The sequence below is a fragment of the Notolepis coatsorum genome, assembly GCF_963971535.1.
Source record: "Notolepis coatsorum genome assembly, chromosome: 17".
NCBI classification, from domain to species: domain Eukaryota; kingdom Metazoa; phylum Chordata; class Actinopteri; order Aulopiformes; family Paralepididae; genus Notolepis; species Notolepis coatsorum.
Window position 1 is genome coordinate 52730689 of NC_140181.1, and position 24614 is coordinate 52755302.

Sequence of the window (24614 nt, forward strand, 5' to 3'; positions counted from 1 at the left end):
ACGTAACCCGCAGGAGAGCAAACCTCTTGTGAACCGCAGACGACAATTTCCTCCACTATACAGTAACTGTATTCAGCCCAACCCGAGGAAAGTCAAATAAATTGTTATCACATGTTGTCCTCCGCACAGATCGATAGGATTCAGGTTAAAACAACGGCTGAATAAAGCAACATGCCCCTTCAAACTATTTCTATTTTTTGCTGCTACACAGCTACCCTGTGACGAACACTGGAAACGAGACGAGCTGAAAAATTACTTACTTCAAGCTCCAATACGGCAGTGGGAGGGTTCACCGATACAGCACATGGGCCAACCAGGATACTTGTCCATTGTCCATATCATTAACACACAGAGACAGGTAAATATGATGATGCATGTCCAACTTATCCTACACTGAAATGCTGTCAATATTTAATTGGTTGTTTTGTCTCACTGGTCCTCATTCTCGGACAGACTTACGAGAAAGATACAAGCAAATTGTATCATTCTCGAACAGTTCCTTTTCAGGAATTCGCTCGTAGCTAAGAGCAGGATGCATGGCACACACACAATATGGCATATCTACTGCTGTCTGCTGCTGGAAGATTTCGCTGATTGTGCACTGAGGAGTGAGGACCAGTACCGCGATCATGCGGATCTATTCACGGAGAGCCAATCCCTGTGCAATACCCTGGAGCCAGCACTGAGGAGCCGGACCAGACGCTCAAACCCTGTGCCACCACACGTCCAGGTACTGTCCACCTTGGGCACGTGCACATCAAGGCACCCTTCACAGATGTGTTTCCATATCTCAACACTTCATCAATGTGCAAATCATCTGCAACACCCAGAACCACCTGCTCAGCGTGGTCTCACGCTTCCCAGGAGGTGTACATGACTCCTACATCTTACAGAACAGATCTGTGGGTGTGCACCTCGAGCAAGGAGACGTGGAGACGCATTCCAGCAACAGTAAGCTTCTATTATTCGAATAACTTGTTTTATTAGGAGATTGTGGATATGCCCGGATAAGCCCCCTGGTCGATGACCCCACTCACAAATGTGGACTCTGATTTCACATGAGCCCATTTCTTTTTCACTTCAGCCACTGTGCACTCCTCTCCTGACACCACATTAAATTCACCTGTTATCTCGTCCCATGCCGCTTTTTTTAGGTGGCCATGTACCCGTATTGACACTACTAAATATAATAAGATGTCATGCTAAGATGTCATGTTCTACAGTATGACTTACTAATAGGGTCTTTATAACTGTATCACTGTAGTGTACACTACACCTCTGTACATGCATCTGATGAGCACAGTAGTATTACTCCGTAGTATTTATATAGCCAGTTTAATCACCTGTGCATTGTATGTTACTATTGCACTTTACTGTTACATTTGTACTCTGGTTAGATGCCAAACGTATTTTTGTTGTAATATACTTGCTGTATAATGACAATAATTGTGAATCTAATCTAATCAAATTTTGATCAGTCGCAAATTGCTTTCGTGCTACTGTAACGGGGAAGCCCGTGGGTATGTCCACAGTCACGGAAACAGGTGTGTTGACGAGTGACTGTGGCAGTGCGGGCTGGTAAATTAAACTCACTTCCCCATAACAGGGTTAACAGACGCATAGGTACGGTAGTTAGGAGTGAATTCACTTCTTAGTGCAGCGGCCTGTGTCGTCGCCCGCGGACGCGGGAGCCCCCTGTTTGACTCCCCCTCGGGACATTCTCATTTAACATCAAACACAACGCAGACCAATATGATCCGTCACACTACAATACCTGTTGAATCCGTTTGCACGCGACCCTGTGTTGGATGGCCTTACAAGGCGCTGGTGGGGCGTTTCTGTATGCAAATTCAGGTGTACGAGAACACGCTTTCAGTTTAAGAATGAGTGACGTTCTTCATTCAGGGGATCGCTGAGAACACTTTGGCCATTTGCAAACACCTTTTCACGCGTTCAGGTATCCAGAGATCTATCGTAAGTTTCCTTTTACGAACTTCTTACGAGGTTATTTACGAGGAATCTTATGAGAATGTTTGAGAAGGAGGTCCATTGTCTATTGTCTTATTGGGGGTTGGGGGTGTATTGTCTTTCGGTTTGTGTAAAAAAATGTCAGTTGCATTGTTAGCATTACCTGTTAAAACTAAGGAAACCGCTACTGTAGCTTCATCATCATCATCATCATCATCATCATCATCATCATCATCATCATCATCATCATCATCATCATCATCATCATCATCATCATCATCATCACTTTTAGGGTAACTGAAAGAAAGTGAAGGAAAATATTAACTTTTTCATACTAGAAATATGTGCTCAGTAGAGTGCACATCTCCACCAGGTGGCAGCCACACATTTATTCTCTTTCTCTCATGCCTACAATATTTAATGCACACTATTACACAGTTAAAAAATTTTCTTTCTGAGAAATATACGTATTTCACGTCACAAATAGATCAATACAGTCAGTATTAAGTGATGTTGTGTTTCTTTTTTAAATGTAGCCAATAGTAAAGACCCTAACCCGATCAAAACAGCAGTCAACGTGTATATTTGTTTAGCAATGATTTTAAGTGTTATTAGCGAAATATTGGAAAGAGGAGAATAGATGTATGACTTGTGTACTTGATGTATGGCCATAATAAGGTAATTTATAGGCCTGATATTCTATATTCCGTATATACCTAAATTGAGTACTGTATCTACAAAAACTCCTGTAAATCATCTGCCCTTTATTCATTTGCTTAGATTTGTAGTACACTTGATCTTAAGAAGGTGCTGAATGAATGTGGCGGCTAGGTGGTGTAGTGGGCAAGGCACTCGCCACCAGTGTGGAGACGCTAGGATTCGCGTGTTCGAATCCAGCTCTCCACATTGTTTTCAGTTTAGCTGGTCGTCCGCAGTAATACACATTGGCCGTATTACGGGGAGGGAAACTGAAGGGTGGGGATCGGGCGTTGTGAACAAGCGACTCCTACAAGTCGGTTGGTGCGCCTGCGCAGTAGAATCAGGAAGTGGCGTTACTCCTCGACACTGAGAGATCGAGCTGCGCAGGTGAAAAGATGCGACTGCTGTTACCTCAAGTACCGGAAGGGACTTGTGCTATGTATGACTTAGTCCACATTGCAGCCGGCTTGTGGGAGGCAAGAAACAGCGTTCGTGACAGGGGAGGGTTGAATTGGATGATACGAAATTGGGATGGGAGAAAATATAGAAAAATGGGAGAAAAAGTGGATCAAAAAGAAGGTGCTGAATGAGCAAACTTTTTCACTTTTGGTCAATGTTAGCATGGTGTTATTCACCGTCAAAGATGGAAAATAACTCATTCCCTGAGGTCCATACAGTAGATGTCCCTATGATACCAAGGACATGCAAATTTACCTTGTAGAAGTGGAGCAATCTTCCATTTACTTGGGTATGTACTTTTAGGCGAATTTTCAGAAAATATGGCTTAACACTTTCACGGCCAACCACGACTATAGTCGGGTTATCTCGCCAACCGTTGAGCGCCAAAACCCGGGTTTTCGATCGTTTTCATAGTTTTTTCTTTTATTCGATTTTGTAATTCATTACAGTCTCACGGACCTCAGTGTTACCATTGGAACTCATTCTGAGACCCCAAGAGTGCACTACCTGCCAAATCCTGCTAGGTGGCAGTATTGCCCACCCTTTGAAACCTTATTTCACACTGTGTGTTACATTATATATGGTCCGGGCGGAGAATTTAGACCAAGCCAAGTAAATCGCTTCATCCGAGCACTTTGAAACGCGTTCAGCACACTGCATGCATATTTTGTGCCAGTTCATGTCAGGGACCCGATGGACATCAATACTGGAAATTACAATCAGACAATTGGAATATTCTTTTTGGAATAACCCTGATCAAAGGTAAGGACTATATGACATCAATTCCACCTTGATCCTACAATGATTTCACATCGATCCAGCCGATCAACGTATGTAGTATTCAAAACGAATGCCGTTGCTGACGATTAGAGCATCAAAAAATTACCCCCCCCCCCCCCCTTTGATGCATTCATGATGAAACATAATACCTATTATATACCTTTGATTTGGAAACAGTAGCGTGTCCAGGCGAGAAACGCGAACAAATTCACAGCGCTCCATAACTCAGCTTCCAGGAATTAGCCAGGATCACTCTGAAACGATACAATATTCACCACGGGATAACACGCGAACGTATACATGAAATTCTTTTTCTTTTGTACATGTTGGACGATAGATAGTGACTGTCAAATGAGCCATAGTATTGTCTCCATAGCTATAATATAGAATATAGATATAGCCCTGCAAACATCGGGACGCACAGTGAAAATCCCTATCTTTTAAAGCGTGGCCCATTGACTACAAGGATGGATAAAACGGCTGGTGCTGAAAGTGTTAAGAGATTAAACAACTATTACACATTATTACACTAGCTAGCACACTATTACACTAGTACACTGTTACACTAGCACACTATTACACATTACACTGTCACACTCTTATACACTATTACACTAGCACACTATTACACTTACACACTATTACATAGTAAGAAATATTACAAATATATGTCAAGTTTGGTGTAAATCAGATCAGGAAATACGCTAATTTGGGTATTGAATGTTTGGCCTGGTGGTGGTGCTACTGCTAGATAAAGTTCATACTACAGCAGTCATGAATGTGCACAACCAATATTAGACCGATCGGCCTTGTAACTTGTGAGATATAGCTGCGAACAGAGAAATTAATGGAGATAATAATGTGATATAACAAGAGAGCAGTGAAGAAATATTTACTGAAAACTTACATAAAAAAACGAAGAAAAGAAAAGTCTAGTTCTGTATCGTTAGTGGCTTAGCTTGGCATCGCTACTGCACTATCTCGCGTACGTGCACGCGTACTGAATAAACCACAAATGTACCTCTAATACCAGTATTAGTCTGACCACACCCCTCATCAGCTTACCTTCATAAGCAGGTGTGTGGTCACCTGCTCTCCTCCTTCTCGCTTTCACCACAAGGAAGAGGTGCCTCGGTAGATCCCCACACTTGACACCATGATGGAAGAAATTGGATTAGGAACAGCTTGGGAAACAAGGATACGTTGACATCATATCTTTATTTTCTCTCTCACTATTTTCGAGAAAATACGGCGATATTGTCTTCGTACTGGAGTGTCTAGAAGATGATGATCATTCTACAAACCCTCCACCGGTTTTCGTATTGGGAGCACGCCGCTGCATGCTTCTCAACTGCAGTTCCTTGCTGTGTTTGTTGGGGTGAAACCTGTCAGGCCACAGCTGAACTGTCGGACATGCCGCTGTTGTGAGGAGCGGTGCGTTCCAGGTTGGGTGAGTAGTGTTTGCTGGCGGGCTCCACTTGTCTGTTAGTGCTATGGGGGCTACTTGACAAAGTTTATGGAAACCGGCCCCAGGCTAGGGTCCTTTGTTTAGCCGTCTAGGCGACAGAAGGCCTTGGTCTGGCGACCATTATAGTTTTAACTAGTGGGCCGCGACCATTGACACTGGTGATCCCTGTGTGTTCTGGACGAGTGGATTCTCTCTGTCACCGTGTTAAGACCCCATCTTTCATATCCAAATGAGAGTATTCCTTCACGAGGGGATATGTGCATGTAATGTGCGATAGCGGCAGATTCATGTTCAAAGTCAGCTATACAGGCCAGTTGGTACTGTGCTGATTCCGCCGGACGTGTTAATGTCACCGTTGTGAAGCGGTGTTGACGTCTTGTTTTCTCTTTTCTCTTAAAAAGTGAGGAGGGTTCAGAACGGCGGCCTGTCTGGGTGAGTGTTATGTCATTGTTTACATGTTCATAGCTTACGGTTAGCCGGTCGGTGGCCTGGCGCGGGGTAGCTTGGCTTCTCGCGCGCCGCCGGGAGCTCGCTCCTGATCGCGTGCGTCGTAGATCGGCGTCTCGCGAGCGGAAGCAATAGCACCCGAACGGTTGGAGCAGCCGTTAGCTTGATGCTATTCTGTTGAACGTGCTTTGATTTTTAACATGTTTTACACTCTTGACCACGACGTCATCCTTGACAGGGGATGTTCGTCGACCCTGCCTGAGCCTAGACGGGGATTGCGTCAACAAAGAGGACTGTAGCGACTGGTGGAGCGGCGACGCTGCCCGGATCGAACAACACGGGACGGTTGTGTTCTACGGTGGCTTGTGACTGCACTTCGCTGATCTGCGTTCCGGGCAGGTACGGGGTTGGCCAGACCTCATAACACGTCTTCTGGTTTTACCTTGCTAAATGTATTGTGAATAACGGTGTTTTTTCCCAAAACGTGTGTTGTTGCAATGCATTTGAGATACGTTGCGGGTTGTGTGTGAGCTGTTTTTGTCACTGGCAGTTAGCTTCTCCGTGCAGATCGTGATGTATTGATCTGGTTGTTGTGTGAGAAACATCATGGTGTTTATGTGTACCGTGTACTCACTACTAAGGCAACTAACCTATGAAGCTATGCTTGGTGACGAGTGAGTAAAAGAATGTTCTTTCTCAGACTGTAATGACAATGAACAGTGAGTTCACACATTAACAGGTTTTCCTGTTTTAACTGGCCGTATTGAGGGTAAAATAGGAGGATTGTGTTTCCCCCCCCGGTTCCCTGGGGACTTTATCACCTCCTATCAGACATGTTGTGCATTAATTGTGTCTTTTGTGTGGTAGGGATACGATGTAACTCTCAGCTTGATTGCTGAGGTTGTGCTAAATCTGCTGGAGAAACTTATTTCCTAAAGGGAAATTGGTTTGGTTGCTGTCATGTGTGCTTAGCAAGGCCTGTGGTCGATACTAATCAAGAATGATGTATTCTCTCATTGTGAAAAAAACGGCGTTCCTCTGTTGAGTGTTTTTGCCATTTTTTGTAGGTGATGATGGGTTGTGTGTGTCATGTGACCTACAACTGGGTTGTACTGGCCACAGAAGCACATGTGTATGTTGGACCGGGGTTCTTAGAGCCCTCTCTATTCTGTGTTTTTCCTTAGTCACGTGGCGGTTCGGCACGTTACGGGGGGGGGGGGGGGGGGGGGGGGGAGGGAGTTCCTGGTCCCACGGCCTGGTATATTGGGCGTGTGCACCGCAGGAATTCCCCCGCCATAGAGTACGTCACCGTGCGCGTCTCTGTTGGTAGGACTTCCGTGTGCTGTTCAGGTCCATGTGATGGATCTGTTTTCAGGGGGGGTGGTCAGGGCTCCTCCTCACCAAGCGCCTACTCAGGCCTTCTGTGAGTTCGGACTCCTTCTTCCATGTGAGGAAGCCTCCATCAGAGTACAGAGCCTTCCTCCTCAGATTGTCAAAGTGAGTGGACCCTCTAGAAGGGTCCTTTTCTATTGTATGTATATTCGATTCAATTCGTTTATTGAGTGTGTATGGGTTCGGTGCCTCTTCCCCGGAGGCCCTAAAACCAGTTTTTTACATGGCTCAAGGTGCAATATATTCTTTTCAATCTGTACAGCTCGCGTGGGAAGTCTCTCTGGGGATCCCCGTCTCTTTCCTATGGGAGGGTGGTGGGATGTAAAAATGTGAACATTTTTTACCCCGGCTGTGTAGACTGGGATACATACTGTTGATGCTTCCTTCTTTCTATTCCAGAAGTGTTGGAGTTAGGGAGTGTCACACCCCTCTTGTCGTTCCCCTGGGCGCCTTGGGGATTCAATGACAGGTCTAAATAGCCTGTTCATTGATGGGGGTGTGTCCCGACGCACGTATAGTGCTAGCTCGCTGTAAACAGGCGATTGACTGGCACGCCTTAGTTGCTTGTGGTTGAAACAGCGTTTTTATAAAGCAACTGAGATGGGGGTTTTTCCTCTTCCGGCGACCACATCCCATGACCTGGGTGGGTTGTCGACGGATTCTCGTTCATGTCTGGGGGATGATGACGGGATGGATCTGAACATATGTAGTGGGGTCTCACGCCCTTGGGGTGGGCCACCAGGCGCGGTTCGTCCCAACGTCTGGGTGGCGCCTTCTTTTCATGTTAAGATCAACACGCATATCTGCCCTTCTCCTGGAGTAGGCATGTCGGCGTGGTTAGGGCACGGGACTGGTTCTGGTCACGCTGGTCCAGATCAGTTGAACCCGTTGTCCGCCGGGGATGCAGATCTGCTGTTCTGGTACCCTGAGGGACTTGGGCTTTTTTCAGGGGGAAAAATGCCAGGTCGGTCTGGGTGTCACAGGGTTAAGCGCTATGGAGACCCTGGTTGGGTATGTTTTTACTCAGCACTGTCGTCATGGCTTACAGCCATGCCATTCTGTACGCGCTCGATCTCGTCGGATCTCGGCCGCTACACAGGTTGGTCCTGGTTAGTACTTGGTTGGGAGACCGCCGGGGAATACCAGGTACGGTGTGCTTAGGGGCTGGTTCTCCATTATTTTTCGCTCCTCTCTCACGCATGGCGAAGAGGGGCCTGTGGGGGTGGTTTTTTGACCTCCTCTGGTGACCCTGTGCTTCCCGTACCGCCAGGCCCGGTCCGAAGTGATGTTTGCGACCCGTAGGCCTGGGTTAACCCTTTTTGGAAACTGAAACACTTGTACTGCGGTATAGCCGGTGTATACCCGCAGGTGTGTTTTGGAGTTTTTTCTTGAGGGGTTATAGGAACAACCACCGCATTGGGTAACACCGAGGTGGTTGATTCCCTGGTGTGTTGGAGCAGTGTCAACTCCCGGGTTCACCGTTTGAGGGTGCCCCTGCACGTTCATGACGTCTGCCAATCGTGTCAGCCTTCTCTGCCTCGACCCCTCTGGGTGGGGGTTGTTAAATGGAGGCTTGGTCATGCAACACCGCCAGCTTACGCTCCTTCCGCCGGGGCGGCTGTGTTCAGCTGTCCCCTCTGGCGCCTGTCTCGTCCGCAGTCTCCAGGCTAGGGTTAACAGCCTGTTGCCTGGTTTTTCCCCGGTGCGCTGCCTGCTTCCGTTGGTTAACCTTTTTTGTGTGCTTACGGCCATGCTGACTGCCTATTCTGCAGGGTCAGTGTGCCAGGCGGTGTACTATTGGGGGGACGGGGCCCGCTCGGCTTACGGCCATACCGACCTGAACACGCCCGGTCTCGTCCGATCTCGGAAGCTGGGCAGGTTCTGGCCTGGTTGGTTCCGCCTGGGAATACCAGGTGCAGTAACTGAGGGGCCTTTGTCCGAATACGCTGGCGATGTGGGGGGCGGGGCACTACGTGCCCACCTGGTGGGGTCTTGATGCTGGCATCATGGACTTCTCCGGGCCCCCATTCCAGGGAGTCCAGTCCTTTTGGTGGGTCTGGGTCTTCCTTCGTGCTCCGCTGCTACGGCCTTGCCACGGGGTTGGGTTTGCCCTTGACCCCGTGATTCTGGGGGCAGTAACGAGGTTGTTCCTCCGTTCGTTCCCGGGTGGCATGCGGGTTGTGCGTGTGTGTAGTCGTGGGGTCAGGCCACGGTCTGCTCACCCTGTGCGTTGAGTTGCTTGAGTGCCTCTTCGCACGGTCGGGTCCGTCGCCCTCCCGTGACGTCCCTAATAGGGGGGCTACCCTCCATTAGGGGGGTCGGGGGGGCTCGGCCCTCCCTGTTCTGATGGTTTTGGGGGGCTGTCAGCGGGGTGTATTTGTCAGCCAAGTGGCTCCGCTTGGCCTCCCTTGTGCAGTAGCGATGCCAAGCTAAGCCACTAACGATACAGAACGTTAGGTTATGACTATAACCAAGTTCTGTTAGTTAGGGGCGATGCTTGGCATCGGACGCCGCTGCAGCCCTTGTCCTCACCTTGTGGTGAAAGCTTGGGAAGGAGGAGAGCAGGTGACCACACACCTGCTTATGAAGGTAAGCTGATGAGGGGTGTGGTCAGACTAATACTGGTATTAGAGGTACATTTGTGGTTTATTCAGTACGCGTGCACGTACGCGAGATAGTGCAGTAGCGATGCCAAGCATCGCCCCTAACTAACAGAACTTGGTTATAGTCATAACCTAACGTTCTCCCTTTATGTAACTAGGGCTGGGCGATAATTCAATATGGTATTATTGTCTTTCAATGGGTATGATATGGGGATATCGTGACAAAAACAATGCGTAAAAAAAAATCAATTTTTTCTCCTCTTTTTCTATTTTTCTCCCATCCCAATTCCACTGTGCCAATTCTCCCCTCCCCTTTCTTGAATGTTCTCATTGGCGAGGTGTAACGCGTGGGAGGCTTGCACTACCCCCGCCATTTCCTGTCTCTGCTGTGCAACCGACCTGTAGGAGTCGCTGTCCACAACGTCCAGATTACCACCCATCGACTTCCACCCGCTAACTCTGCCAATTGAGTTAGTATGACGGCTGGCCCAAGCCGGAGGCAACGCCGACAGCCGGAGTCGAACCTGGTGTCTCTTGCATTGGTGACGAGCGCAATGTCCCCTGCGCCACCCATCCGCCTTAAATTAGTCTAAATTGATAATCACAAGCACATATTAACAAAGATTTTTCACAAAACGTTACCTGAAATATTTGAGGGAATGTAATTTTTGAAAATGTCAGTTTTTTAGTTGTGTGTCACACTTTACATTAAGTCAAGTCAAGTGTTCCTTTATTATTGGGAATATCACCCAACGTGGGGCTCAAAACCTCGACCCTGAGATGAAGATTCTCATGTTCTACTGACTGAGCTAACGGGGCACAGTTCAGGCAATTCACAATTCACAATTACCACACAATTCAGTGAAATCAACATCAAACTGAATCACATAACCCATGATTTCACATAACGTGAGCAGATATCATGATATCGATATTGAGGAAAAAAGTATTTATTGTGATTATTGTGATATTGAATTCTTCCAGCCTCTGCTTTAACACGGGAAATCTGTGGTTTTGTTCTCACAGGGACTACAAGAGAGACTCATGGTGCTCTTTCCCCAAGACGTCCTCCTCCTCTCCGTAGACAACAAGCGGCTGAATATAAGATATGAGGTAGGGTAAAATGACACTATGGGAAAAGTCCATAATAATACCTCTGTGAACAGTGTGACCGGGCTAGGTTTTTGTGTGGGTAATCACGATGCTGTCATGATGACACAGTGGCAGTTGTTTTCTTGACACATGACATATAGTATGGGCTGAACAAGCTCTGTAACTCAAACCTGCTGGCCCACAACACCACCTGTTCCATGTGAAAGCCAGATTGAATGGGATCTACATGTAATCTTGTCTACTTACCATTAAGCAAACCCATTTCAATCAGCAGGATCCTATAGTGTCTATTTTGGTGTGGTTTAGTGGAAGTGATAACCTGCTTCAACACGCAGTGTGACTTTAAGAGAGATAATTCAGGTTTTTTAAGAAGCTACAGTAATCTGGGGTTTACATCAAAACATAACATGCTGTTAATTCCAAACCTAACTCTCTCAATCGGTTTTCCAGACTATATAGAACATTTAGTAAATAAATAGTTTTCAGCTCCATTAACTTACACAAAAGTAACTTTTTATGTTTGGTAGGAGTACTGTAGCAACCTTTGACTGGCCTTGTCTGCCCAGTGCCCACCCTTTGAAAAAAGCAGGAAGCTGGATTAGTTTAGGACCATATCACCGGCCTGACAATATGTACAGAGCTGGCTGTAGGCTAACTTCACTCTGTAGTAAAGCAACTTTTATACAAGAGAGACCCAGAGTGGAATTCCTCTTCAGCTGAATAACCGATAGTGTATGCAATCAGTGTGGTGCAAGTGAACTGAAAACTGAAAAGACTCCCATGAGAATCATATATGATTCCTAATTACCTGAACTGTCCCTTTAACATTCGTATTCCTGGTCCTACTACAACAGGGCCGGCTGCCTAGAAAAAGCATCCAAGCGGTAGAGAGGTCTGCACTGCCTGGACGGCTGGAGTTTGAGCTCACAGGTAGGTAGGCCTACCGGTAGCACACAGTCACTCAAACTGTAAAACAGAACGACAACAAAGTGAACTGCAGCGAAGCGTATAGTAACTTCACTTGATAACATATGTGGTTCAGGTGAGCTGATGGAGACCCTACAAGTGTCCTGCGCCTGCTCAGAGGACTACAAGAACTGGATCTTTCAGTTGCAGCAGGTAGGCTACTGTCATTTCCTTTTAGAAGGTGTAAACCGGGTTGGGTTGTACTGGTGATGGGGGCGGGGCATACTGTGACCCCAACATCCATAATGTAATTCAACAGTAATTAGACTGATGGGTGAGAAATCATGTGGGTATAATCCAGCTGTGTACTACATACCCGGAACTACACTTCATGTTTAACATACATTTATACTGTACTGCTGAGTGAGAAGAAAAAAAGATGCCCCCCTGGGGTAAAAGGCTGGCTGTTGTTTTCTCCCAAAACATTATATGGCACCACATTTTATTTCAATCCTTTCCTAGTTTGACACTAATCTAGATCAGCAAGATTTTTGCTGACTCATCTCAAACTATAACATTATTCCACATTTTGATTTAATATATTGTTATTTTTTTTTATAATTGCAGCATAATGTGATAAAGTCATAGCACTAAAATGCAGAAAAGAACATCACAACAACTTTTTAATAACATCTTTGAAGTTACCACTTTTTGAGGCTAAAAGCCACCTCTTCGTTGGGGTAAAAGGCACCATTGGTTGATTGGGTTGACAGTAAAAACATTCTGATGATTTTATTTTATTTTGATTTTTGCCGTAGTCAAATAATCGATAATCAGAGAGAAGACAAATTACATTTCTAGAAATAGATGATAATTTACTAGCATAAATATAATTATTTGACTGTTTATTCAAGGTGGCTTTTAACCTCGGTAGTGGGGCTAAAGGCCCCCCTCTCAATATTGTTTGTTTTAACAGAATACATAATTACTTTCCTGCTAAATGTGTTTACCTACTGTACTGTATGTATACCTACTATGCATGTATTTCCCCTGTTTGTCAGAAAAATAGCAATTTCCTTAAGGAGTTGCTTTCAGCCCCATGGTACCCTATAGGCCTATATGCATTGGCTTATATTTATTCATATGTGGCCTACAGTATATGCAGCTTATGTGTAATAAAAAAAAAACTGTTTCTTTGATCTATAGCCTGAGAAAAACAGCCATGCTAGCATAAGTCCCAGCGGCCCACCAATCATGCCAAAGAAACAGAGGAGAAGGAACGAGTCCCAGGAAGCCATGATAATACCTGCCCAGTGCCAGACCAATGGATGGAGTTGACCAGACATGGAAAGAGTAAAGGATTTACTCTGGTGTCTCAAGTTACGAGACTGAAAACAAAGCTTGTAGATAGTGTATATATACTCTTTATTTCTACTGATACCTCAGATGTTGTAATGAAGTCTACAGTGCGTTCGGATACAACGTGCATTATGCAAGTGAACTTCCATTCGACATTTGCCAGGCACAAAGGAACAAATAGAGGTACATCTTAATAATGGATATGAAATAGACTGCTATGCATGCTCTGTAACCTATATATATTGAATAGGTCACATTTAGAAATGGTCTAGTTTTTTGTAAATATCAACAATGCCACTGTCGAGACCATAACACACTAGCATGTCTTCATGCTAGTTTTTCTACTTATCACCTGTCAGAGTAAAGTGAGACAATGTTTCTCCCAGCGTTGTATCTGAATGTACTGTCCTCAAAGTACCTACAGCAGACAAGCTTGAACCCCACTGGTTTCACATGGAATGGTAATCTAAATGTAACCAAATAATTGTACATTTTCATTTTCTGTTTTGATATTTGGTTACTTTTTACTGGAAAATATACAAATAAAAGAATAAAATAAAAGCATCAATTTGTCCCTGCTTCAAATTGGAAGAATTCCACAATATGACAGAGAACACAATGAAAGTAGAAGTATCTGCTTTTATTTTGAAGGTTAAACATGTACAGTGATGTGCTAAACTCCAGTAAACGTCCAGTGTATCCAGTGTTTGATATTGGTATCCCAGACAGAAAGTTACAAAATGGCATTTTTTCATTTTTTTGGCAAATCCTAGCCCATATAAATTACATGACATGTCATAATAGTAAATGAGCCATAAAACTATTAATTTATACATGTAGCTACATATGTACTGTACATCTACAGTATGAACATTTACATCAGCATCTCCATAGAGAATAAACCAGCTATAGGAGTATAAATACACATGCTGCAACAGCAATCATTTAAATTAGAACTAACAACTTAGTTGATGTATAAAAAAAAAAGTAGATTCATAAACATTTCATGTGCCACTGGAATGGTTTATCATCTTAAGGTGGATAATAGTGGTTGATAGTGTGTGCTTGGACAGTATGCTCACGTCTCTCGTATCTTTTGAGGAATGAGAGAGAAGGTCTTGCACTGACCTGCCTGTCATTTGGAGGTTTCTTTTTACAGTTAGTGCTCTCAAGTCATTTGATGGGAAAGATGTAGGCCTGAATCCAATTCAGTGCTCAGTGTTAATTGTTAGCATAAGTAGGGCTAGCCAAGCTTTAAACGCAATACAAAGATTTTTTTGTTAACAGATTCCTAATGCATAGAGAAGCCTGTTAGATATGATAATGTGGGGTACAGAGCAAAAGCTTTGTATTTGCTCTCTAATGGTCAAAAGTATTGAAGGCATTCACAGCCAGCATGCGAAAGGAAATGCTTGTTACACACTTTGGTAATGCAACCATAATGGCAAACAAAACGTTGGCATGTTTTAGCACCTGCTACTAGATTATTATTAAGATCCCACATCCATTAAAAATTAAAACAACAATCCAGAATCTTGAAAATACTTTAGCTTTAGCAACTGAACTGCATATTTGCGGACTGCCATGCGCATACATGACAAGTCGCACCAAAAAAAACAAAAAAAAACAAGAAGGACAGTTAGCGTTCCTCCTCCAGTTTCTGTGTGACACACTTGACACGGATATTTTCTCGGAGGTTGCGGAGGCGTGCGCTGCGACTCGTGATTTCCTCCACGTAGGTTTTGGGGAACCAGCCCCGCTCCCCATCAGACAACCGGATGCCTTCCACCCAGCCTGAAAAGTATAGAACCACCATTAGAAACTCAAACAAACCACCAGCAGTTGGGATGGACATCAATGTGTATGGCTAAAATATAAATATTCACACTTGCTCCAGCACACAGAGACCAACTTCTTATGACCAATATGAATTTGCTTTGTGAACACCATATTCCTCCCCAGTTTAAAAAGGAACACGTCAACATTATGGGAAATTACCTTACTGTCTTCTCCAGAGTCAGACAAGAAGATATACTAATTTCCTCTCTGTGCGCTCAGTAGAAAGCTATCCGGCTGCAAGCTAGCCTAGCTTAGCACAAATTAATGGAACCGGATACCTACGGACCTGCTAGCCTAGCTGTTGGCCAGAGGCTCTGGCCTCTTCCAGAATTGTAAGCTAGGCTAGTGGTCTGTATCCACTTCCATTCATTAGTGCTAGCTGGACTCTGGAGAAGACGGCGGTAAGCGCATTTCCTTTAAATGGGATGCAATTTGAAGCGCTAGCTAACAGAGAGAAATCAGTCTTGGTTTTACCGTCACTTGTAATGGTCTTGGCTTGAAGAATATCAGCCTTCTCCAGCGTGAGCTCATCATGCTCCTGGGCCTGGTAGCTCTTAATGCACTGAACCTGAGACAGATCTGAGAAGAGTTTCAGAAATTAACTCAGAGGTTTAAAGTACCTTATGATGACTGGTGAACCTACAGCAGGCTATAGCGCTGTTACTTACCGTCGCCCTCACAGGCCTGCTCGATGTCTTCCAGAGGGTCAGATGGAAACATAGCAGTGATCCACCGCTGCTTCTCACTCCTTGGTGGAGACAAAGAATATTACACATTTAGATTAGATTAGATTAAAATGTATTGTCATACAAGTACAGCACAAGTAGCCTACAGTACAACGGAAATAAGTTTGGCATCCAACCAGAGTGCAAATGAAACAGAAACGTTAACAATATAGGCCTACAGTGATATTTATGTAAACAAGTGATTGAGTGGAATATATAGTATAATGAAGCTACTGAGTAATGTAGCTACTAATCTGATGTACAGTGTTATTATATACAGTGAAACAGGTATAAACACACTATGGTAGTACGCCATACTGACCAGTGCTATAACTAATAAGAGTATGTATGGGATATACACAGATATAGATTATAAATATATAAACAGGAATATTTGCAGGAATATAAGCGGGAGTCGCATCGCGAAAAGATGGAAAGAATTCTGAAATATTTTACTCAAGTAGAAATATTGTTAGGCTTACTTTAGTGAAATACTGATACTTCAGTTGGAGGAAGAGTGTTTGTGTAGAAAAGAGTAGCAAACTAATACTGTAAGTAAGTAATTAGCTGATATTTTCACAAGTCATTGTTATCTCATGAACCCTTTTTAATCATATTGTGGCAGACCGGCTGGCGTAGTTCTGGAGTGCCGCTATATCTTGGCCAAAGTACTGGGGCATGTCAACCCTCCCGTTTTTACCGGGATTCTCCCGTATTTCACCTTTCTTTCCCGCCATCCTCCCGTTTAAATATTTTCCCGTAAATCTCCTGTTTTTTCCCTTCATACAAAAAGGCTACATTACCCGCTGTGAAGACAACAGGCAGCAGCCTGGAGCCCCCACCAGTAGGGAGCCCCCCCCCCGAGGGCTGACATAATGGCTGTACTCAACAAAAGCGACCGCAATTCAAATGGTGGTATGCAATGAAACGACAGTAGGAAACGCCCTTAGGGGCCCCATGGCACTTGTGTTTGGAAAAAAAATCTTCATGTGTAAATGAAACTTTCAGCCAGCAATACCTACGTATAATAAACAAGCAAAATGAAGAGGATTTATCCATCTGGAGCAGAAAAAAGATGAGAAGGATAATAAACTATGTTTCTATATTTTTATAACAACTGACTCAATCTCAATTTCTACAGCTTACTGTCATGGCTCATTTTAAATATTCCACAACAGAACTATTCGGTACAGCCCTAGCATGTTTTGATATAGTCAATTATTTCACTTTTACTACAGTAGGTGACTAACTCAAATATGCCACCAGAAAAAAAAGGAAAATGGACATAGGGACGTTTTTTAGTCAAAGGGCAGCAGAGAAATTTTTTAGTCAAAGGGCAGCAGAGACAAGTGATACAGGGACACAGGTAAGGTCTTACAATGGCTTAGTGATTATAACAGTGCAGTTCAGCATTCAGTAACCCATACTTTTTGTGAACGTGTTTTTGATACTGCATTCTGTTGAACACACACCTCAGAACCGTACCCAATGAAAATGTGCTCAATTGCAAGAAAAATAATAGACAGTTATGATATTATTGGAGACTCAGTGTTCAGGGTAACAGAGCATGAGGTGAGGCGGACCTTTAAAAAGTGAATATCAGGAAGGCAGCAGGACCGGACGGCATCCCCGGCCGCATCCTAAAAGTCTGTGCCGACCAACTGGCCCCGGTATTCACTGACATATTTAACCTGTCCTTAGAACAGGCTGTCATCCACACCTGCCTGAAGAAGTCCACTATCATCCCTGTACCTAAAAAATCCAAGCCTGCTTGCCTCAACGACTACCGCCCTGTAGCTCTCACCTCCATAGCCATGAAGTGCTTTGAGAAGCTAGTAAAGGGCTACATCTGCTCCTCCCTCCCCATCAACCTGGACCCCCTGCAATTTGCATACCGCCCCAACAGGTCCACGGAGGACGCCATAGCCCATGTGCTGCACACAGCAGCATCACACCTGGACAAGAGGAAGGGGAACTATGTGAGAATGCTATTCATCGACTACAGCTCGGCATTCAATACCATAGTCCCCTCCAAACTCATAGCCAAGCTCAGGGACCTGGGCTTCAACTATGACCTCTGCCAGTGGGTCTTGGACTTACTGACGGGCAGACCCCAGGTGGTGAGAGCAGGCAACTGCACCTCCTCATCCATCACCCTCAACATAGGGGCCCCCCAGGGCTGTGTTCTGAGTCCCCTCCTCTACTCCCTGTACACACACGACTGTGTGGCTCAGCGGAGTAACAACACAATCATCAAATTTGCTGACGACACAGTAGTGGTGGGCCTGATCTCTGCAAACGACGAGAGGGCCTACCTGGAAGAGGTCAAGGTCCTGGCGGGATGGTGCCAGGAGAACAGCCTCTCCCTGAACGTCAGCAAAACAAAGGAGATGATTGTGGACTTTAGGAGGTCGGGGGTCAAGGACTACAGCCCCCTCAGCATCGACGGGGCACCGGTTGAGAGAGTGAACAGTTTTAAGTACCTCGGAGCCCACATATCCGAGGACTTGACATGGACCACACACATTGACAGTGTTGTGAAGAAGGCACGACAACGCCTCTACTTCCTCAGGCGCCTAAGGAAGTTCCAAGTCAGTCAGAAGATCTTTAAGAACTTCTACTCATATTGTATATTGTATGGTAACTCAGTTACTTCTATTCTGCATCGAACATTGTACATATGTCTATACTGAACACTGTGACCTCTATTTTTACTTCTATTTTACATGCTATACTATTTTATTTCATACTTATCTTGTCTAGCACAGTCTCTGGAGCGTAACAGTAAGCATTTTGTATAAAAGTATTCTGTACTTCTGTATGACAACTATTAAAGAAACTTGAACTTGAACTTGAAACTATTACATTCTGCTCAGCATAATTTGTATGCAAAATATTGTGGTTCCCTGCTTTAGTCTGTTGACACATTTCTATACTACTGTAAATGCTTGTGTAGTCCTGTGTCATACCTAAATGTCATATAAGTGAATTGTATATAAACAACTCACCAAAAGTGACTATTGCACAACTGATTTGACCAAAAAAATCCACCAAAGGGGGGGAAACCCCCCCTTCATCCACCCTCCCTCCCTCGCTGGCAAATCTCCCTTATTTTAATATCCCAATGTTGACAGCTATGGCATGTGCCCATATTAGGAAGTCCAAGGAGACTCCCGACAGGGTACATTAGCCCCGATGCAAGGCCCATGTGCCAGACGTGCATGGGACAGGTGAGCTCAATCAAAGTGCAATTAACCGTGATAGAAAATGGAGACGGAGAGAAGGAATCATTGGAATAGCTAAGGCAAAACCTGGGAGTGGAGAGAAGGAGAAGGAGAGAAGTAAGTGAAGAGGAGAGATAGAGAGAAGAGGAGAAGATTATTGTCTGCGTGACCCAATGCTGTGTTTGACTGTTTTTGGAAGGAGATCCCCGCTGTGTGCCCGACCCTTTGACCGTCTGAGAACCCGCTTAGGAATCTACCCCTGCTTGCCCGACGTCTCTTCTCCCAGATCAGCCCCTGCCCGTATGCGAACCGATCCCTGTGTACGATCCCCGCTAATGGACAACGTTGATTCTCTTGGATAACGGACTGGCTGACGCTTACACTAACCTCTCCACTAAACAGCAATAAAATGTCTGTTAAACTTGCTTCTACCTTGTGCCGTGTGCATTTTATTAATTCCAATCTGGTGACAGCTCAATACACCCAGAGTCTGTCACAATATCAATAAAGCTATTATGAGTCCAAAATGCCGGTGTTTTACAGTAAATAACAGATCTCACTGTACTCTAAAACATACTCGGGTGAAAGTATGAGTAATAGAATATCTTTTGTTGTGGAAAATGTGTATACGGGGTGGACTAGTTTAATATAGGTCAACTAGCAGTGCTCAAAGACACTAGGGCGACAGTCCGGCTGATGTTCTTAAAACAACTTCAAGTATGGGACAGATAGGGACAGATAGACATTTCGAGTACATCACATCTTGTTCTTTTCTGCTTTAATCTTGACTCCAGCTTTATCTCTCTTCGATGTTAAATCTATGTGTCATCTTAATGTACGTCATGTCATATCTGATATAATATGTCACGTCATCATATCTGTCATGTGGGGGCAGGGCTGGGAAGGTATTATCTGGGGGGCACGGGGGTTGGGAGGTTAGAGTGTTTTTCTTCAGCTGTGGTGACCGTCTGCTGATCCATAGCTCTTCTGTTAAAACTTCTTGCCTTAAATAAATTGCTTGTTGAAATTGGAAATAACGTCTCCTGCTGTGTTAACGACTACTCAGCCACAACACTTTATTGTCAAGTAAATTTTTATATATACCAGAAATGTGTCCTCTGCATTTAACCTTAGGAGCAGTGGGCAGCCACAGTCCAGCGCCCAAATCCATTCCGAGACAATTCCGAGACTGACTAGTGTTGCGCGTAACTAGTTCAGTCTCAGTCTCAGATTCAGTCTCAGTCTCAGTCTCTCTCTCTCTCTCGTCGTATCGTATTCTCTATTCCAATACATCTAGTTGTTCGCCTGGACCTCGTGTTCTTTTTTTTTTTAAACTTAAATTTTTATTTTGACTTACAAACATCAACATCAACAACATTACAACATTACAATTGACAGACAAAATTATAAGAAAATAACCCCTAAATCAAGTGAAAAAAGACGTAAATAATAAATAAAAGTAAACATCGGTCCCTACATTGTTTATTTACATTTCAATTTCTTTTCATAGACCATAAAGAAAAATCATAATACCCTCAAAAAAATTAAAAAGTACTGACTAAGGTGAAGTGTGTGCCATGGGCTCAGAGACCCTCCTTGAACCTCTTTCCTCCTTTACCCTTCGCCCTCTTGTGTTGCATTTGTTTCTTCCTCTGTGATGTCGTTCTCGTTCCCCTTATAATCCTCCCACTTTCCCCATCTTTCCTCAAATGTCTCCTCCTGTAGCCTCAGCATGCGTGTTATCCTCTCCATATCCTGTATCTCCTCTACTATTCCTACCCATTGTGCTATTGTTGGTGGATCTTCCTTGTACCACAGTCTCGTTATTGCTTTTCTGGCCGCTATCAACATTATCTTTATTAAATATTTGTCCCCCCCTTGTATTCCCTCGTGTGTCAGGTCTCCTAAGTAAAGCACCAGTCCTGTTTGTGGTAACCCGTATCCTAATATTCTGATCATTGCCTCCCCTATCTCCTCCCAATACCCCTTCAGCTTCTGACATCCCCAGAATATGTGCGTGTGATTTGCCCCCTCCTTCCCACACATCCTCCAGCATGCTCTTTGTGTTGGTGCATATTTTCCCTTCAGCTCTGGGGTTATAAAGAATCTGATTATGTTTTTCCATCCAAACTCTTTCCATATCCTCGATCCTGTTGTTGAATGTTGCACCTCGCATATGTTCCCCCATTCCTTCCCTGTTATTTCTATCTCTAGTTCTCTCTCCCATTTCTCCCTTATGTAATCGGTCGTGTGTCCCTTGCTGTTCATTATAGCCCGGTATATTGCTGATATTACTCTTCCTTGCCCCCCTTCGTATGCCCATACTATCATCTTGATTATTCCATTCTGTTCTTCGTCTTTGGCCCCCCTTATTTCTTTGTTGTAGTAGTCTCTAACCTGTAGATATCTGAAGTGGTCCCTGTTTTCTAGTCGCTGTTGCCCCCCCCCCCCCCTCTCCCACCTTCTGAATCCATGGTCTAACCTCCCTGGTTTGAATCTCTTGTCATGTGCTACCCATCTCAGAACCCCTGACTGCTTCTCCAATTTGTGTGTTTTTACTACTCTGTTCCATATGGTCAAGGTGCATTTGGTGATTGGATCTAATAGTCCCTCTTTTTCTTTAAATAGTTCCCTATCTCCCACCAGAGCTTGTACCTTGTATCCCTCCCCTTCTTTTTCAATGTCTTTCCATCTTGCCTCATATCTGTTGTTACACCAGCACGTCACTGCTCTCAGTTGTGCTGCATAGTAATAATCTTGTAGGCTGGGTACTGCCATCCCTCCCTCTTCCTTTGGTAGTTGTAGTGTTTTATATCTGACCCGTGGTCTTCTCCCCGCCCATATGAACCTCGATATCAGTCTGTCCCACTCCCTGAATTGATTCTGTGGTATTTGTATCGGTAGTGACTGGAATAGGTACAGTAACCTTGATAGTATGTTCATTTTAATGACCTCTATTCTTGAATTGAAGTCCAAGGGCATTACTGTCCATCTCTCTAAGTCTCTCTTGATGTTCTGATTTATCTGTGTATAGTTCTGTGTATAGATTTAATGTCCTCGGTCTGTCTGGACCTCATGTTCTTTGACCGTGCTTAACTGTGCTCTCGTCCTCTCTCCCCAGCCTGCTTGGTAAAGTCTGGAGACACTGGCTGGCTTACACGGAACTGCTCTGACCCCTGCCTGGCTGACTATCCCGTACCTGCTCTGACCCCCGTCTGTCTGACTCTCTTGCCCCTGCACACACCCTGGACTATATGAGTATCTCCCCAGTGTATCGACCCCTGCCTGGACACTGACCATTCTTTTTTTATAGTTTTTTTATTATTATGTTTTTGGTAGATATTTTATTGTTTTTTTCCGGGCAGTCCGGCAGAGAGAGAGAGAGGAAGTATGGGAGGATAGATGGGGGAAGACATTTGGCAAAGGTCGCCGGGTCCGTGAGTCGAACCCGGGGCGGCCGTCTTGCACCGCAGTGCTGTACGTGGTGCGCCACCCTGGCGCCCCGACACTGACCATTCTTATTAAATATACCCCCTGGGGTTTTATCAAGACCTGTCTGCCGTTTCTCTTTGTCTGCACATTGGGTTCCAAACTAAACTGTGATAACCGTAATACCTGGAGGAAATACACACAGACACGAGGAGAACATGTAAACTCCACACAAACACAAGGAGAACATGTAAACTCCACACAGACACAAGGAGAACATATAAACTCCACACAAACATGAGGAGAACATGTAAACTCTACACAGACACAAGGAGAACATATAAACTCCACACAAACATGAGGAGAACATGTAAACTCCACACAGACACGAGGAGAACATATAAACTCCACACAAACACAAGGAGAACATAAACTCCACACAGAAAGGCCTTCAAACCCAAGACCTTCTTGCTGTGAGGCAACAGTGCTAACCACTGCACTACCGTACTACCCATTGAGTAAATGCCACTCAATTACAGTCATTTGAATAATTGTAATTACTGTACATTGCATCTCTTCTCAAACTTACACCTACTGAACAAGACTGAGGCAAAGATCCAAACAACAGGGGCTGTGAAAATTGTTTGTTGGAGGATATTTTTCTTAGAACCAACTTGATTCTGATTCTTAACTTTGTTATGGCAGGTGTAGGAAAGCCCTTGTTAAAAATATACGTTTAATTTGGTAATTGCCCTTTATCTGCATGACAAATAAAGACTTCTTCTTCTCTTCTTCTATCTAGCACATCTGTAGAGGCCCTAGACCTCTGTTTCAGCAGGCAAGATTAAATTGGAGAGTCAGGGGATTCCTGTGACCCCAACAACTAATTCCATATCTTATGTTTACAGTAAGGAATGAAAAATAATCCTCAGGGGGACAGAAGCATGGAGGACTGGTCAGTGACAACAATATATAGGCAGGTTGCATGCTGTTGGGTTCAAGTTTTTTGTCTCTCAAACAGTCCATTGTTGTCCGAAGATGGAAAGAGTTTTCCTAGAGATCCTGTTTTAAAATGATGTTTTTTGGTAGATTTTTTTTTATTTGTTTGTTCTACCGGGCAGTCCGGTAGAGAGAGAGATAGAGGAAGAACGGGAGACAGAGCGGGGGGAAGACATTCGGCAAAGGACGCCGGGTCCGGGAATCGAACCCGGGTCGACCGCTTCGCGACACAACACGTTACATGGGTCGCCACTTGGGGAGACCCTGTTTTAATATCAGGGGACCTCCAAGGTTCGGAAAGCCTGTTCTGTAACGATTGCGTGTTCTCACTCACTCTGTGTGTGCTTTGAGCAGGATCTGGTGTTTAAGCTGCTGGCCCTCACACAGCTGGAGGTGGAAGATGAAGCCGGAGATGCCCTGGAGCTTCTGACTGAGGTCCTTCACCTTCAAGTCCCCGATCTTGGCATGGACAAACACCATGAACTTCAACGTGCTGTAGGAAAAATACACAAGAAGTAGATTAGAGAAGTCAGTTATAGAACCAAATTGACCATCTGACAGTATTCGAATTTCTACCTCGCCCAATTTAGTCGCTATGCCAATTCCCCACGTGTATCACGGTCCTGGTCGCCACACTACCCTCTGTCGGTCTGGGGAGGGTGTAGACTACCACATGTCTCCTACATGTGGAGTCGCCAGTCACTTCTTTTCACCTGACAGCGAGGACTTTCAGTGGGAGAGCGTAACGCACGTGGAGGTTCACACTATCTCCCCCAGATAGTTAAACAGGGAGGACTAATCAGTAGGAGTTGCTAATGCAACAACCAGGACTAATACCCTCTCCGGCTTCCCACTCGCGAACACTGCCGATCGTGTTTGTTGAAACATCTGACCAAACCGGAAGTACCGCTATCAGGGAATGAACCTGTGTCTCTGCGGTAGTAGATGAGTGCTTTTACTTCTACACTACCCACACGCCCCTACATGTTTTGGATATTTGTGAAGCATTCTATAATTTTAGGTCTGAAGTCTTTTATTCTAAAACAGACTGGGGTTTTATAATATATATATGAATGTAGATATAGTAGTGTCTTGGTGATATAGTTGGTGACACTTTATAATGGGCTTCTAATGTATTAACCTGTGCAATGTAACTTTGAATGTGATTTTCTCAAAAGCATGATTTGGGGACACTTGATATTCA

General features: G+C 44.6%; 2 protein-coding genes across 8 annotated transcripts in view; one reads left to right on the plus strand and one right to left on the minus strand.

The window, feature by feature from the left end:
• Positions 1-22273, plus strand: part of LOC311243582 (putative pleckstrin homology domain-containing family N member 1) — a 41496-nt gene extending 19223 nt beyond the window's left edge. The window contains exons 7-12 of one of the 3 annotated variants that reach the window (XM_084332862.1): positions 212-358; positions 497-730; positions 10843-10929; positions 11784-11859; positions 11972-12048; positions 22104-22273. In XM_084332862.1, the coding sequence (XP_084188988.1) occupies positions 212-358; positions 497-730; positions 10843-10929; positions 11784-11859; positions 11972-12048; positions 22104-22115 (633 nt within the window). In that variant the 3' untranslated portion in view covers positions 22116-22273. Of the gene's footprint in view, positions 1-211; positions 359-496; positions 731-10842; positions 10930-11783; positions 11860-11971; positions 12049-13041; positions 13576-22103 lie in introns of those variants that run through there. The other 2 variants (XM_084332861.1, XM_084332863.1) reach the window with 2 other exon arrangements.
• The window catches only part of arhgef19 (Rho guanine nucleotide exchange factor (GEF) 19), a 66212-nt gene continuing 55421 nt past the window's right edge, over positions 13824-24614 (minus strand). For 4 of the 5 annotated variants that reach the window (XM_084332859.1, XM_084332856.1, XM_084332858.1 and 1 more), the window contains 4 exons: positions 23745-23903; positions 15702-15781; positions 15508-15612; positions 13824-14988 (listed from right to left, as the gene is read on the minus strand). In XM_084332859.1, coding sequence (XP_084188985.1) covers positions 14834-14988; positions 15508-15612; positions 15702-15781; positions 23745-23903 — 499 coding nt within the window. In that variant the 3' untranslated portion in view covers positions 13824-14833. The remainder of the gene's footprint in view (positions 14989-15507; positions 15613-15701; positions 15782-23744; positions 23904-24614) is intronic. The other variant, XM_084332857.1, reaches the window with a different exon arrangement.